This window comes from Argiope bruennichi, chromosome 2 (genome assembly GCF_947563725.1).
Source record: "Argiope bruennichi chromosome 2, qqArgBrue1.1, whole genome shotgun sequence".
NCBI lineage: Eukaryota > Metazoa > Arthropoda > Arachnida > Araneae > Araneidae > Argiope > Argiope bruennichi.
In genome coordinates, this window is record NC_079152.1 from 55,948,859 (window position 1) to 55,965,114 (window position 16,256).

A 16,256-nucleotide genomic window follows, 5' to 3' on the forward strand; every position below is an offset into this window, starting at 1 on the left:
CAATCCAAATTATTGTTAACCGCTCCATATAGGTATTTTTATTTTCTCGTAACAGTTGAAATTAATAGTAAGCATTGTGAGTGTAAAAAAATTCGACCTCGAAATTTGTGACAAATCTCAACATCTCAGACCTTTCTAATTCTATAAAATACATTTTTGGATTTAAATCTGTCAGTCCATGAACTCGATTGCGCAAAACTACATTGAATTAAAACTATGAAGTTTTGTATATAGTTTGTATATTTTCCTATTTTGATATATTTTAAATAAAATACCATAAGGAAATTGAAATTTTTGAGGGACTACTTGTTTACATTTTGTCTTGCTTCCAAAATTGAAAAGTTCTGCGGTTTCGCATTCCAAAATTTATAGTAAAAACTGATAGCTGAATCCAATGAACAGACCCTATATCAATGAATCTCTTTTTTATTTATTTAAATGTTTCATATTCAGTTAACTCAAAAAAAAATTGTTAACACTCATTTAAAAACTACAAAGTATTTTATATTATGGCCTTCCGAAATATGACTCTTTTTTTTTCCGCAGTTTGAATTTCTGTAATTGATAAAATTGGAATTCTAAGTATCGATCTGTTGACGCTTTACGAAACAGATTGTTAGCTGAATTATCGAATTCAGCATAGATTCACGTTAAATGATGAAATTATACGCTTGGTAGCAGGATTGCTTTTTTTTTTTTTTCAGATTTAATATTCAATTCTTAAAAAAAATAAGTATAATTTTCGTATTATTTTTTTAATATTAAACGCATGAGAAAAAAAGTAATGGTCATTCTAATGATTTTGTTCTAAACCCAATAAAATGTTCAGTCTAATTTTCTAAACATATTACAGTTAAGACCTTAAATACAGTCCCTTTTTTTAAGATTTATCTAATATGAATATTTGTTTGTAGTACTCTTTAAAAACCATATTTCGATAACGTTTTTATAAGCATTGAAATTATTTTAATTTCAATAATATTCTGTGAAAGAAAAAAAAATTGCCATATTAAAATTCAACAAAAAAGGTTTCCAATATAGTAAGATGCATACAAAGTTTATACTTTCACAACTCATGTTAAGAAGATGAGTTAAATTACTTACAAAATCAGTATTGAATTGATTAACACAGAAATACTATTTAAAAGTAATATATGCAGTTTTGTTTGTCTTTGCGTATTAGATTTCATTTGATTTAGACAAATGAGTGAAAAACAGATCAACTAAATACAGCAGAAAATTTATTTATATAAAAGAAAGAAAATTTTGTCATAAAATAAAAACCGAAGAATTTTTTCTCGGGAATTTCCCTTCCTCCATAAATTACAGAAGAGAAAAAAATATTGGACTTGAATTGATTTACAGAGGTATGTTAGAGTTTAATGAACAACTTATGTGATACCCGAACTGCATCTCTAAATACTTTTGTTCTTCATTTCTTTAGGTTTTGAATAAAACATGCACTGATTAATTCAGAAACCTAAAAAGAAAGAGTTCTGCCTTTCTCCAAAATCTATTATCGAAAAACTATATATTCTCTTGAAGAATGTGGTGAAAGAGTTCTGTTCCTAATGTCTACTTTATTATTAAAATTATTAATTTTGATACTTGAGATATAAATTAGCAAAGAAGGGATTTGCGTCGAAATCGTATTTCTGGCTGTGGTACGATGATGAAAAAAAATTATTTTTTGATTAATGTATTATGCATATAAGACTCTAATTTTACTATAAAAAAAATTCTCTCTTTAATATTCTGACTCGAAGTGTAAGAAAAACAATCGCTTTATTTTTCTGTTACTGATGAACAATTTTCCCTAATTGTAGATTTTCTGCGATCTTTATTTTTAAAATTACTTACGCACAGTTAATACAGATTCTTAAGATACAAATTTTAAGAATGCAGAACTTTTAAGATCCCTAGTATAACTCTGTCTCTACCACCATCATTTTATTTCTGTCTCTACCGCCTCGATTAATCATTTCCGGTATATGTGTCCATAAGCATTGGGCTCAAGAATTCTTAAATAGAAAAAAAGTTAGAAGCTCAGATTATATGAAGTTTTTATGAAAATCTGTTTGTTTTCAGAAATTTGCTACTGTTTTCTACATTACCATATACTACTATTGCTACTGTTTTCAGCATTGCCATATACTACTATTGCTACTATTTTCTGCTTTATCATATACTACTATTGCTTGCTTTTTTTCTGCATTACCATAATTATTAAACGTGGCCAGTTGAAATTTCGTAATGTTTTAAAACGAAGAGAAAAAAAAAATGATCCCTAATGTTGAGAAAAAAATCAAGATTTCTCTCAGAGAGTTTCCGATCAACTGGTATGAAAAATTAATCCCTTAAAGCTGAAGCTCATTCTCTTAAACATTGCGTTCCAATTTAATCCCAGTCAGTTTAAAAGGGTCTGTCCATTCCGTATTCAGCTGACGTAGGGTTTTTTTTTTTTTTTTTCTATCAGAATGCAGTGTTTCTTCCGATTTTGTGTGTGGTAACCATAGTGATTTTGAACTTTCCAAGCATTAAGCTTAATGATAATTTAATATGCTCCCAAAAAATTCATCTACGATATACGAAGATATTTATGTGTATATTTTTCAGAATGAGGAGGTGTGCCAACGCGAGGTGCTGCACTTCCACTTTCTGATGTGGAGTGACTTCTTGAGTCCCGGGCAACCGTCCTGGCTGCTGAGATTTATCAAGAGAGTTAATGAGCACTACACACCGGAAAGGGGTCCCCTTCTTGTCCACTGCAGGTCAGCTATTCCATCAAAATATTTATATACATTATTATTAACCACTCTATATGTGATGATTTGGTAAAACATCATATTTTATTATGCTAAAATCAGAGCAAGCATTTTATCTAATAAGCAAACAATGTTGAAGTTCCCTCTATTCTACCTACGCAAATGAAATAAATTGAATAACCTGTATCGCCACAAGGCAGTAACTAAGATTCAATCCTAATGGGGATCACCGATCAGTAACTAAGTCAGTAATATGGGGATATATAATGGGTTGTATTAGGTGAGAAATGGATAATATGTGTCCACTTATTGGACTAAATCATGTATCTACTTCAGATACTTTCTAGATGTACCAAGATCATTTTGACCAACAGAAAATTCCGCCCTTGCTTTTTGTCAGGAATATTTGACTCGCAGGCTTGACTAAATATGTTAAATCAAGTGGAATTTTCACTAGAATCACCAGCATGTGCAGATCAACAAGCAATGTAAAAATACTCTATATATTTTCAATATTTTATTGATTAAATTATTTTGAATAGAATAACGCGTTACAATCTTCTTTATTAACTTGCTCGGTTATGTTAATCATCCGTGACTGACATTGAACTTCTGCTCGGTCCACGTCAATCACCGGTACTGACAATATACTTTTATTAGGTACATCGTCAGTCACCGGGTGACTGACTTGGTACTTTTAGTTCAGGCCACATCAACCACTACTGCCTGATAATATAATATTCGTTCGTACCGCTTCAGTAACCCGTGGTGAAATTATAATTTAGTTTCGAACTTCGGCAGCATCCGAGTGACTATCTTTGTATTTTTCGTTCTGGCCACGTCAACCGTTGTTAATTTATAATACAATTTTCGTACGAACCGCGTCAGTCACTCGGGGTGGCAGTGTAATTTCGTTTTGTACCTCGTCAGCATCCTAATGACTCACTTTGTACTTTTCGTTCCGACCACATCAACCACTGTTAACTGATAATATAATTTTCGTTCCGACTGAGTTAGTCATTGTTGGCTGAAGATACACATTTAAAAGATTACATCTCTTAGTAAACTTTAATCTGAAAGTGACAGGTAAGTACATAGGGCAGCTTTTCATAGGTCTCTGGGTTTCAACATATCAGAGAAATCGGATATTTCGGGTTAAACGGAAAGGATGCCAAAACAGAAGGTGTGTTAACACAATATCTTTGAACATATTTCCAGAGTGGAGTTTTATATAATATTCATTTTTTTTTTTCGTGCAGTGAGGGGGTGGGCCGTACGGGGACGTATGTGGCCATCGACTCCCTCATCGAGCAGCTGGACTCGGAAGGCATCGTCGACATCTTCTCCTTCGTCACACACCTCAGGTATCACCGGAACCATCTCATCAGAACACTGGTAAGATCCCCAAACTTATATTTCGAATTGCATAATTAGTATTGTTTGTCAAAGATAAAAAATATATATAGTTCTATTTTTAATAGTGAGGGGAAAAAATTAAGAAAAACGCATTAATATAACAAAGTTGATTTCAGTTACCTTCTTCTTTAGCAAGCAATAGAATTTTATTTTACCAATCTTGAACAAAACAAATTTACGAAATTCACTGCAATCATTTATTCCAGCATTTGAATTTTAATTGCTTTCTGTGACTAGTGCATTGAGATAAAAAAATTTTATTCTCTACTTTCTCGCTATATTTTTTTCATTTTAAGACCTATCCTCATTAAATTAATATTTGCTTTAAAGCTGTCTCATTATAATTTCCTGAAATGTATTTTTTTAAAGCGAATTTCAATTGAATTCACATTTACACAAATGTTCCATGGAATTTAAGAAAGTATCATTAAAATTAAATTAAATTTTATGCATTTTAATTATTTTGTTGATTTTTTATCAAAGTGGTCTCCATAAAAATAATAAAAAATATAATCATTAAAAAAAGCAATTGCATTTTACTATCAAAAACTGACAAAACTATAATGTGAATAGTTTTTTTTATGGTAACACTCTTATTCATATTTTTATTTGTTTAAATATTTTAATTAGTTAATTAGTTTCAAATATAGGTTCGTTAATTCTTCTGTAGTAATTTTAATATTTTTTAAGTCAAACTTCATTTATAAAACTCATAATTAGAATAGGAAAGAACAATTTTTATTAGAATTTAAGAATTGTTCTTCATAATCAAGAAAAACAATTTCAGATGTTCAATGCAATGACTGAGTGCCATTTCATTTCTGGTCTTTTTAATTTCCCTCAATTATTTTCTTTCACATCGTTTCAAAAAAAGAATATTATCACATGCCAAGTATGCGATAACTAAACCGTGGCATGTTTCTAACTATGCTTAAGGTAATGAATGCCCTTAGCCTAATTCATATATATATATATATATATAACTTTACGTTCATTTTACGTTCGTTTACGTTTGTTCACAATTACTGAAGGTCTGCTTAGATGATACTCTGTATAAACTTGAATGTCACGATAATATTATGAAATTTTAAAAATTTAAATCTGATATCACAAATTCCAAGTTATGTGAAAACATTTTTATTTTGTAATATCAATTTTAATTACTGTCAGTTGGATTTTTAAACCATGCTGGGTCAAATAAAATGCACTAATTAAGTGAAAAATTCGAAATATTTGGAAACAAAATAGATTGCCTATCATAACCTTTCTGCAGATAGATGCTCATTAATTCAATAAAATGTAGAAGTTAATCGTTATAATTCAGAATCCAAAGTAAAAGCTTCTTTGGCTTTTAATTTCCTATGTCCCACGTCGTACAGTTAAATCATGCTTATATTTGACTGGGTATAACGTAGTTTTCTGTCTCGATTTCTTTTTTCATTCTAATTTCTCTTCATGGTTTTTTTTCCGTTAATTCAAATGTTTTTTCTTTTTTTTTAATTTTATATTTTTGGTTAGCTTCTCGATATTTTTTTTCTTTACCATCAGCCTCTTAGTCTGTACTTTTAAACACTTTATTTTTTTAATTATTGTCCTTTTTCAGATGATAATTTTTGATGATCCATTACACACAAAATACAATTTAGTAAAATAATTTGTTTATTTTAAAAAATAAGAAAAGACAAAACAATGCTCACATTCTCGCTTCAAAGGAAGTAAAACGTTATACAGCCAAAATAGTTAAAGCATGTGTAGTTAACTTCTGGAATTTTTTGAAGTCGATTGTTTTTATTTAATGTTGCCAATAAATGTTTGTTCTTTTGTTTATTTAATTTTCTTCGCGTTATTAAAGGTTTACCCATGTAAATTTAATCATTTTCAAAATAAGAAAGCAAAACATAGAAACTTTGTCATTTTTTGATATGTCAGCCTTAATAGTTAGCTAAATTCTACTCCCAAACATAATACCATGTTCTCATACGATAATAAAAACGTATACTCTTTCATAAAGTTACTAAAATAAAAAGTCAACCTAAAATAACCATTAACGCGTTAATTAAGTGAAAAAACGAGTTGAAATTTAAATTAAATGCTTGACCAGTTTATTATAATCGGCATTTCATAAAGTGTACTAAGTAGAGCCGCAAAAAGGCCTAAATCCGCCATTGTAATTACTCATGAACTTTTTTAATTTTCTTAAAAGTATTTAGTAGTTGTTGTAAGAACGTTTATCACGGAATCAAACTTATAAATGCTTTATTATTATTTTTTCTTTAATTTCTGGTGTTAACTGAAATTTTACGAAGCACGTTATTTTTTTTAACTATAAGTTTATGGTTATTTTTGTTTTGAACTATAAGTTAAAGTTGCTTCAGAATAAAATAGATTGGAAATTCAGAAAAGTCGGCTGATTCTTTATCGTATATTCCTTTAAAATAGCAGTAAGATTTTCACCATTATACTGATTACTATTTTCATTTTCAAATGTACAAAAATGATTCCATTATTATTAGAAAACAATCAGTAAATATTTTTATTAATTTCTCATAAACATTTTAACCAAGCAAAAACTATTTGATTCTTGTACCATTGCCCTGATATAAAATAATACTAGAGAAAAAAATCTCCTAGGATGATATTTTATAGGTTGACTTATTTTCTATAGCAGTGTCATGCATGCGCTTAGAAAAATATTAAAAAAAAAAAAAAAAAAAGTATGTCGAAACATGCTGCAAGACAGACTGTTTGATCTCAAGTTACCGAATTGTTTCATCTTGGGTTATTGTTACTTACTGAGAACCGGGAGTTTTAAAAATTTTCATTAAATTCTTTATAAAAAATTAATAAAAATTTTATTCATTATCTTATTTTATTTTTCTTTAATAATTACTTAACATTTTCATACCGAATGAGAAACATTTGTGCTAGTGCGCTATGGAATTATTTTAAACCCTTCTTTAAAGGGTTAACATAATATTGCACGAAAACAATTTTGTAGCACTTTAAGTTTCAAAAAATAAGCTTTTCAATTAGATTAATTTTATATTGGTACACTTTTCTTCTTTAATTTTTATATATTTTTATAAGTATTTTTAAGTTTATTTTTATAATATTTTTCATTGCGTTTCTAACTTCGTTTGCATTTGCGGGCATTGTGGCATTATTAAATATATTTTTTGCGCCCACGTTGTCGCTTCTGTGTAATTGAAGATAAATTTAAAAATAAAATAAGAATAAACGAATCAAGCCAAATCAATCATGCTAAAATGTCGTCTGAAGATTCGAGCCAGTGTTTTTTGTAATGGTGGATTACACCGCTTTCAACTCAAAAGCAAAAAATATTCAACTTTCCTACCTGAAAAAAATTAGAAATACTTTTTTCCTTTTTTTGAAATTCAATCGCAATAAAATCTATAAACTTTTTTTAGCAGTTTGATCTTAAATGAAACCAATTTAAGAATTTTCAAATTTTTTTCTAGTGTACTTTTTTTTTATGATTATTGTGTTTTCAGAAGTTAAAAAAAAACTAATTTAAAAAAATTTCAAATTAAATCAGAGCAAATAATTTAAATCGGTTTCTTTTTTTGAAATAATAAATATCTAGGAGGAAATATTCCAACATTAGCTTTTATTGAATCAAAAATGTTGCGCGCATGTGATGATTTTTTTTTTTTTTGTTATTAAAAAAAAGATTTGTTGCATATTTATATTTCGTAAAGTTGTGAAATATTTTATTATAAATTCCTTAACCCATTAATTATCGAATTCGATATTCTAAATAAAAAAAATTTTATCTCTTGAATAATAAATATAATTCACTCATCAACACAATTGAATTTTTAAATTTCATTCTCTTTTGAAAATTTTGGCGCCAGCTAACTAGCTGGCATAAATTAGCTGTTGTTGCCATCATTATACGGAAAACAAAAGTATAAATTTGAATTATTTTCTTTCTAGGGCTTAAACATTCCAGCCCCCTATAAAAAAATTACATTAGTTTTGACTAATAATAATCTAACTATTTTTTATTAGTTTTCTCTTGAGGGTAATTCAGAATGGCAATTATTTGTATCACGCCATTTTCGGCACTATAATAAAGGTTGACTGAAAAATAGCTATATATCTAAAAAATATCTTATAAATTTTGAAAATTAGATGACCACTGTTTGCCATAAAGATTTATTGTCCCTTAGTTGTGAATATTTTTAAAAGTTAATTTATAATTAGAGGCAAAATAATGAAAAAACAAATCAGTAAAGTCCCGAGGATAGATAGCAACTTATAAAGATTTTTTTTTCCATACTTATCATATTTGGGTGTTAAAAAAAGTACCATGAAAACAGAAGATTACTTCTTCATTTGCCATTCAGATATGTTAGCCGAAATTTGGTGACCCCATACCATTAAACAACAGTTCCACTTTGAAACTTGTAAAAGTTTTTAGAAATATTATATTTCAGGGTTTCTTTTCTTATTTACATATATTTTACATCGAAAACTAAATTACATATTACATCGAAAACTATTATCAATTGAATCTCTACATAAGTAATTATCAATAATAAAATAAAATAAAAAAAACATTTTTATGATAGTTGGTTACCGTATCTCACATATAAAATAAAGTAAAATGGTACGTAGCATATTTAAATGATATGCATTCATGTATAAAATAATTTAAAAGTTATATTAAGCAAAAATAATGAAAAAAATTGCAAGCTTTATTAATACCTTCCAAATATTCTGAAGATAAAATGTGCCAAGGCTGTCAAATTTTGAGTCAATAAAGCATCTGAGAAAAAAAATATGCAAAAGAATATGTAGGATTTTTCTTTAAATTAAATGATACATGATTTTACTTTGAATATGTTGGCCTTTTAAATAAAATGAAAGCACAAAATTAAATAACCGTTAAATTACAATAAAAAAAACAGCCCAAAGTGCAAAGCCTCTAGTCAATTGTCAACTTTACTTATTTGAGAATTCGTCTGTGCTAAACAATGAATAGTTAAAGCCATTGAAATAGTAATACACTAAACATATTATTAAAACATCATATATATTCTGTAGTGTGGCGTTCGATTCCAAAATTTAATAATCTTTTTATTCTAATGCAAGCAAAATAAGATCATACATAAATATTCTTATACATTCATATTCCCATATATTTAAAACTCAATAAAATTAAAATAAATAATTGATAATAAACCTTTACATTGAATGTTTGTGTGGCTTTTATTTATTATTAGGGTAGCAACTGAATCGAATAGCACCTGTTGAATATGTCTCTCTATGTATTTCAGGAAGAGTACATGTTCGTGTACCGAGCTCTCATGGAGCACTCTCAGTTCGGTGACACGGAACTGGAGCTGCACCACCTCAGGGACCACTACGAGCTACTCAAGGGCAAGGTCAGGGACAACTGCAGGACGGGGCTCGAGGTCGAATTTGAGGTCAGCATTCCTTCCCGTCTCTGTATGACGCAACTGCAAATTACACTTACCTTTTTCATCGGATAAGAAAGATGTTTCAGATCAATGATTCTTCCGCTCGAGAGAAAAATTTTCATATCTGCATTTTTTTTACTTAATAAGAATAAAGATCTAAAATTATTTTTTTATAAAAAATTAAGAAACTGAGCCTATACTGCATGATTTTTTTTTCAGTAAAGGTTTTAGAGAATTTCAGAAAAAATAAACAAATTCTTTTAGAATCTGATTTTTAATTTGTATTGAATTATTTAAAAACATGTTTATTGCCGTTTAACCCTTTATAGTTATCTGGTATATATTCTTACCATCTATGAAATATTTTTTATGAGGGCTCAGAAAAGTATTTTAAAATGATAATTAACTTAATCAGATGCTTAAAATTCGATTGAGCTACCTTAATAGCTCTGAAATGCGTTAAGTCTATAATTAAATATCGTTTAAATTCAAAAATGGTAAATATGCTTACCACTGCCCGTTCATGATGTAAGGAATTTTGTAGCGACATTAAGTTCTAGCGTTTGTCATTAAATTTTAACACCTAAAAGTTTTCAGAAATGAAACACCGTTGTCTTGTGTTCCTTATGACTAGGATATTCTTATATTTAATTATCATTATTTGTTATTGAATTTATTTAATTTCAATTCAACATTCATTTTTTAAAAAGGAGCAAAAACTGTTGGTACAATTGGAATTTCTTAAAATTCGGAATTTTACAGTTAATGATTTTATGCATACTTTGACTTGAATTTTAATGTATTGATTATTTAAATACTGCAGTTTACGACATTTTAGTTTATTTCTTAGTGCAAAATGTGGCTAAGATATTATTAATAAAATTGTGACAGTTTTATTTTTATGCAATGTAGCAATCCACCCAACCAGTCTAATAAATGCAAAATGAGCTTCAAACTTTAATATAAGATATTACTGAATTTGAATTCCACTACTTCTAACTAAAAAGATTTATATAAAGTTGTTTTAAATTACCTACAATAGAGTGGTAAGTATGCTTACCAATGGACATTCGATGATATTTTCTCCCTTTTCGCTCAGTGGTAAGTATGCTTACCAGTTTCAGTTTTCCCTGAACGATCTCTGGTAAGTATATTTACCACCTCTTATTTCATAAATTAAAATGCAAATCACTGAACTTTTGATGATTTAGTATTTACATCATCAGTTTATCATGATATAAACCTAAAAATTTTTATTTGCAATACCCGGAATTATGCCCTATAAAAGGTTAACAGAAACTTTTCTTTTTAAAATCAAAAATATAATTTGCATTTTTTCTTAATTAATCAGTAAAATATTCAAAACTCCATAGAGAATAAATAATTACGATCCAGATATAAATCATTGCCTAATGTAAGGCCAGCTATTAATATTTAAAGAAATCTTTTTAATATAATGATTTGACAAATTTTATTGACATGTTTCAAATTAAAATCGAACACTAATTGATTAAAATAAAGATTGAATACCTTAAAAGCAGGGCTGCTTAAAATTTTACTGTTCCAATGTTTCTGTATAACCAAAAATAAAATATCTTGCTTTGGTGCAAAAATACTTGAAATATAAGCAAAATAAAGAACTTCCTATAGCTATATTTCAAAGTCTTTAGAGTTATAACACATGTATGACTACTATCCATTTCATAAATTTGAAATATTTTACCATCATGCATTTTTATAAATATTTTATCAATTCTAAAACTTCTGTAACTATTTTCTAATAACTAAAATAGCCTTTCGAAATGATCAGAGAACATTTACAGCTGAAAATTTCCTTTGCGAAAATTCTCAACAAATTTCAGCAAAAAATTTTCAATACTATTCATTAATTTACTAAATACTGTTTTATTACTCAAGGACAATTATAAACACCATTTTAAGAGTCACTCAGTCTAAAAATATTCTTGTATCAATTACCAAACAACAAAATACAAGACCGAACCAAAACAAATGTATTATTACATCAAATTTGTGTGCAGAGAGGTATTTTAAATATTATCATATCAATTAACAGTGTTTTCTAACTTTGTGTATACACTTTGCTGAGATTTAATTTCAAGAAACCAATGAAAAACTAAATCATTTTTACGGAGAAAAAAGTTGTTAGTAGAAAAATTCCGGAAGGGGGGCTTACTGATTTCTTATTTTTTTTTCCTTAAAGATGTTTGCTAAGTAAAAATGAACAAATACCTCTCCTCTGGGCACATTTCTGAACAAAGTTTACGACAAATAGTATGAAACGGTTATGCGGCATTTTATGTCTGCATTTTATAGCTAAAATGGCTAAAACCATTTTTTGTTGTTTACATTTTTGACTGTCATTTCAAGCCTTGAAGCAAATTCCGGGACATAAAAATGTGGGTGTAGGAAGCAATAGAATACCTCTCCCAAACTCAAGCCATATGTTATTTCCTTAATGGACGATGACTTCGTTTTCTTTGTGAAAGAAGCAAATATACTAGCGATTTCAACTTTAACATTCTCGAAATGCAAAAGCAATGCCCATATGAGTGTTTCCTTTCATCGATCATGTTTTTAAAAGGCATTTCTTTCCTCTTCTTTTTTTGATGAGAAGAAAGAGTGACATCGTTCAGTGGAGTGGAAATACAAGAATATTCATTTTTCTAAGCGCGCTTTCTTCGTACTGAAAGTAAGCAGAATTTGAAACCGAAAGTAAATCATCATAAGCTGTATTGCTTAAAAAAATTTGTACAATTCAGAAATAAACATTTATTAATCCTTGAATTATCGTGTTAAATTGTCGTTAAAACGATAAATTTAGGACTGTTGTAAAAAACACTCATTAAAGCAGAAATGAATTATTTTCTTTCAGAAATTTAAATTTAATTGCAGAATTATCCATTTGATGTAGTTATTTTTATTCAACAAAAATTAATTGTTTACTCCCCTGCTGAAATTTAGAAGTACTGGGCAAAATTTCTATTTTATTTGTATTATTTTTTCACCATTTTTCATTTTAGTAATATATATATATTTAAATATCTTTAAAAGGAAGATTTTAAAAATACTTTTCAATCAAAGATATCATTTCTTTTAAATAAATAACTGAAATTAATTTTAAAATGATTTCAACCTATGAAGAAATTTATTAAACACCAATTTAAATCTTTTTTATTTAAATCATCAATATTTTCCTGCTAAATCATATCATCCGGCTAAATCATTTTTGAAAGTATAAATTTATAACTCTAAATTTTAAAAAAATATTTCTTCGTAAATTATAATTGTTTCTTTTCCAACTAAAATTAAAAATAAGTTTTAAAATGAAATTGAAGTACATTTTTTTTAAATAAATCTCCTGATTGAAAGTATGAAGATTGCTTGATGATTTTCCTTTTATGAGAAAATATTTCATTGAATGTTCGGCAAACTATTTCATAAGCTAAAGACCAATTTTTAAATTAGGATAAAACTTCCCTTTTTTTTAAATTTGATCTGAGAAAGTAATTTGCTTCCGATTCTCTTTAAAGTTTCTCTGTCCTTTGCAAATATTTTGTTAGAAGGGGGAGGGAATGGCAATAGAAGAGAAAATTGGTAAAACTCGTTGACTTTTCTAAAACAGTAATAAAGGATATTCCAAAATTAACGGAAGATTTGAATTTGCCGCTATTCGTGCAGTAAAGTATTGACAACCCTATGAAAAAAACCATTTGACAGCTGATAATTTAGGATTGGTAGAAATGGAGCATTACACGATAGAACAACATGGTTTCACTGTTGAACAATGTTTTCAAAATAATAAAAATTTGGTGGCCACAGTTTGAAAATTTGAGAATTGGCCCCCTAGATCGTGTGATTTAACATCATTGGTTTCCTTTTTATGGGTTTATTTGCAATCAAAGGCCTATGCCAACAAGTCCACAAACACGCGTATATTGAAAGAGAAAATTCAGCGCTGCATCAACGAAATTCAGTTACATTTATGCAAAATGGTCGGGGAAAATTTGGATAAAGTGCGTATATGCCAGCAAAGCCATGGTGGCCATTTGCTCTATGTATTATACCATGCATAAGCCTATCCTAGATTCAATAAAAATATAACAATTTTAAAAAACTGTGTTTTTTATTTAATTCAAATCTTGCATTAACATGTTGCTCTATGTGTAACGCTCCGTTTTCACTAGCCCTAAACCTTCAGCTTTCAAAAGCTTTTTTTAATAGGGTTGTCAATTCTTTACTGCACGAATGGCGGCAAATTCAAATCTTGCGTTAATTTGGGGACACCCTTTATTATCCATTACTAAGATTTCAAACATTTAAGTTTTTTTTCTTTCAAATATATGCATATCATGGCCACATAATGCCTTTATTTATTATATAAATTATTGTCGTATTTTTTTACGAAAGCAAGATATAATGTTTTATACTCATTTATGGTTTCTTTTACAAAATCCAGAAGCTGAATGATGTCTTCGAAGAGCCTAAAACCTACTGTGTAGGAGCATGGGACATCAACAGATGTAAGAACAGATACGAATGCATCATACCATGTAAGCTGGATTTTCTTCTTTATTTTGATACTGTAATTTTTGTATATAAGTACTAGTTTAACAACAGTGCAGCAGTCAAACTAAATATGAAATAATTCAAGTGCATCCTGTCCATAAATGTAGTTTTCAATTGATTAATGGATATTTTGTTTCTATTTTAAAAAATTTATGTTTAGAAATTTATTTAAAATTTCAAATCTGTAGCACACAAGTGTTTGTCCCACAGCTTCGCTAGGCGATAAAGTGCACTTTCTTTAAATTTTTTCTTCCGTTTAGATACGAAAATCTCGTGCGATGTTTCTTGTCCTATATTCTAGGACTTTTTTAGTCAACAGCGCAGTGAAGGTTTAGAACGCAGCCTTCATTCTTTTCTAATGAAGCCATGAGTCAACCATTACTAAATTAAATTGTATGCGAATTTAATGGATGGTTTTCTTTTACTTAAAGTATTACTTAACTTTTACCAACTCAAAAGTTTGCTTAAGATGTATAGAATGACACAAAAATTGAATAATAAGTAGTTCATATAATGCATTAGCCAAATATTAAATAAATAATGTAAAAATTCGCTTACCGATGGCATTGCTCTGTACAAAATGTATAAAAGTATGATTAAATTTAGTTAATTACATAATGCAAATTCTATACACAAAATATTTAGATGATTCGAGCGATAAAGATGAAAAGCTCTACAAAGACATTTAAAAAAAAATCATTAGACCAGTGTGTGTGAGTGAGACTTCTAGAGGCATTCTTTTCCTTTCTGGGCAACTGCATTAAATAATGTCGACAAAAATTGTGTTTGAATTTCAATAACATCGATGCGTCCAAGATAAAAACTTTCACAAAACGGTACAGTTCCCCCCACATATTTCGAGATGTTCAGTATTTGTCACAACAAACTTGAACAAACACGTAATCAACAATTATTTTGCAATAAGTTGGCATCTACGGTAACCCGATCTCATTCCATGAACTTCTGACTGGGGAGGAGGAAACGGTGACTTAATGGTAAGGCTTGATGGCTTCAAAACCGGAGAATTTCAGATTTGAAACCCGATTCCACCAAAAAACCGTCTTGTAAGTGGGTCTGGTGCACATAAAATCCATCGGGGCCAAACGTCCGCTCGCTAGTGTGATATGGAAGTTTGGAGGGGGGATGCCATTTCAGGTGTCTAACTGGGGTTAAAAATTATGAGGTCCGTCCCGTAATAGCTCTAGTGTAACTCTAAAAAAACATGACGTTAATATAACTAAACTAACTAGGATAGAAAGGTCGTGAAAACACGTATCTTTTCTGTATTTTTATATCAAATTTTTAAATCGTTCCTTTATTTATTGCAAATGCATCATTTCATTGTTTAAATTTTGCATCTTTTGAACCCATAGTGCTCACAATAACACTCTAAGTGGGTAAGTAACGTTTGATTTGAATATCGAGTGTGTGTGCATGTGCGTGCGTGCGTGCGTGCGTCTGTCTTGTATCATGTTCAATTAGAAAAAATAGTAATATTTAAAAGAAAGCATTTATCCTCGTAATGCTTAAAGTTACTAAAATGGTTCCCACTATCCTCTTAATTGCCAAAAATGATTTTCTTCGTAATTGTAGACCTTAATAAGCGTTAGATAAAATTACAAAGAAAATGAATAAAATTTTGAATTGCAGAAGAGTCCAACATTTTAAATGAAGCTTTAAGGATTATTCTTATAATACTGGAGAACTTTTCTGGGCAGATAATTAATAGCGAATAACAGCAAAAAAAAAAAAAATTACATACGGAAAAGTCTGCCTAGTTTATTGCATTGGCCAAGTTTTAAGAATGAATAGGAAGTATGCTTGTTAATGAAGTATTTCCTAATTTAAACTTCAAAGAGTTGTGCTCTTCATGTAGATTTTTATTCATTGAAACGATTTCTAAATGCCGTATCTTACTTTTCTTTGAATGTGTTCTAAACCCAATCTTAATGCATAATTATTACTCCCTAAGAGATTTTAAATTTTCTGGAAATCACTAATGGGCTCTTATTCTTTATTCTTCAACAAAATTTATTCTGTA

At 28.8% G+C, this 16,256-nt stretch overlaps 1 protein-coding gene across 5 annotated transcripts in view; it reads left to right on the forward strand.

Moving 5' to 3' along the window:
• The window catches only part of LOC129961870 (tyrosine-protein phosphatase 69D-like), a 666,258-nt gene that overhangs the window by 628,923 nt on the left and 21,079 nt on the right, over positions 1–16,256 (forward strand). For all 5 annotated transcript variants that reach the window (XM_056075481.1, XM_056075482.1, XM_056075483.1 and 2 more), the window contains 4 exons: positions 2,617–2,771; positions 4,025–4,160; positions 9,485–9,634; positions 14,106–14,199. In XM_056075481.1, coding sequence (XP_055931456.1) covers positions 2,617–2,771; positions 4,025–4,160; positions 9,485–9,634; positions 14,106–14,199 — 535 coding nt within the window. The remainder of the gene's footprint in view (positions 1–2,616; positions 2,772–4,024; positions 4,161–9,484; positions 9,635–14,105; positions 14,200–16,256) is intronic.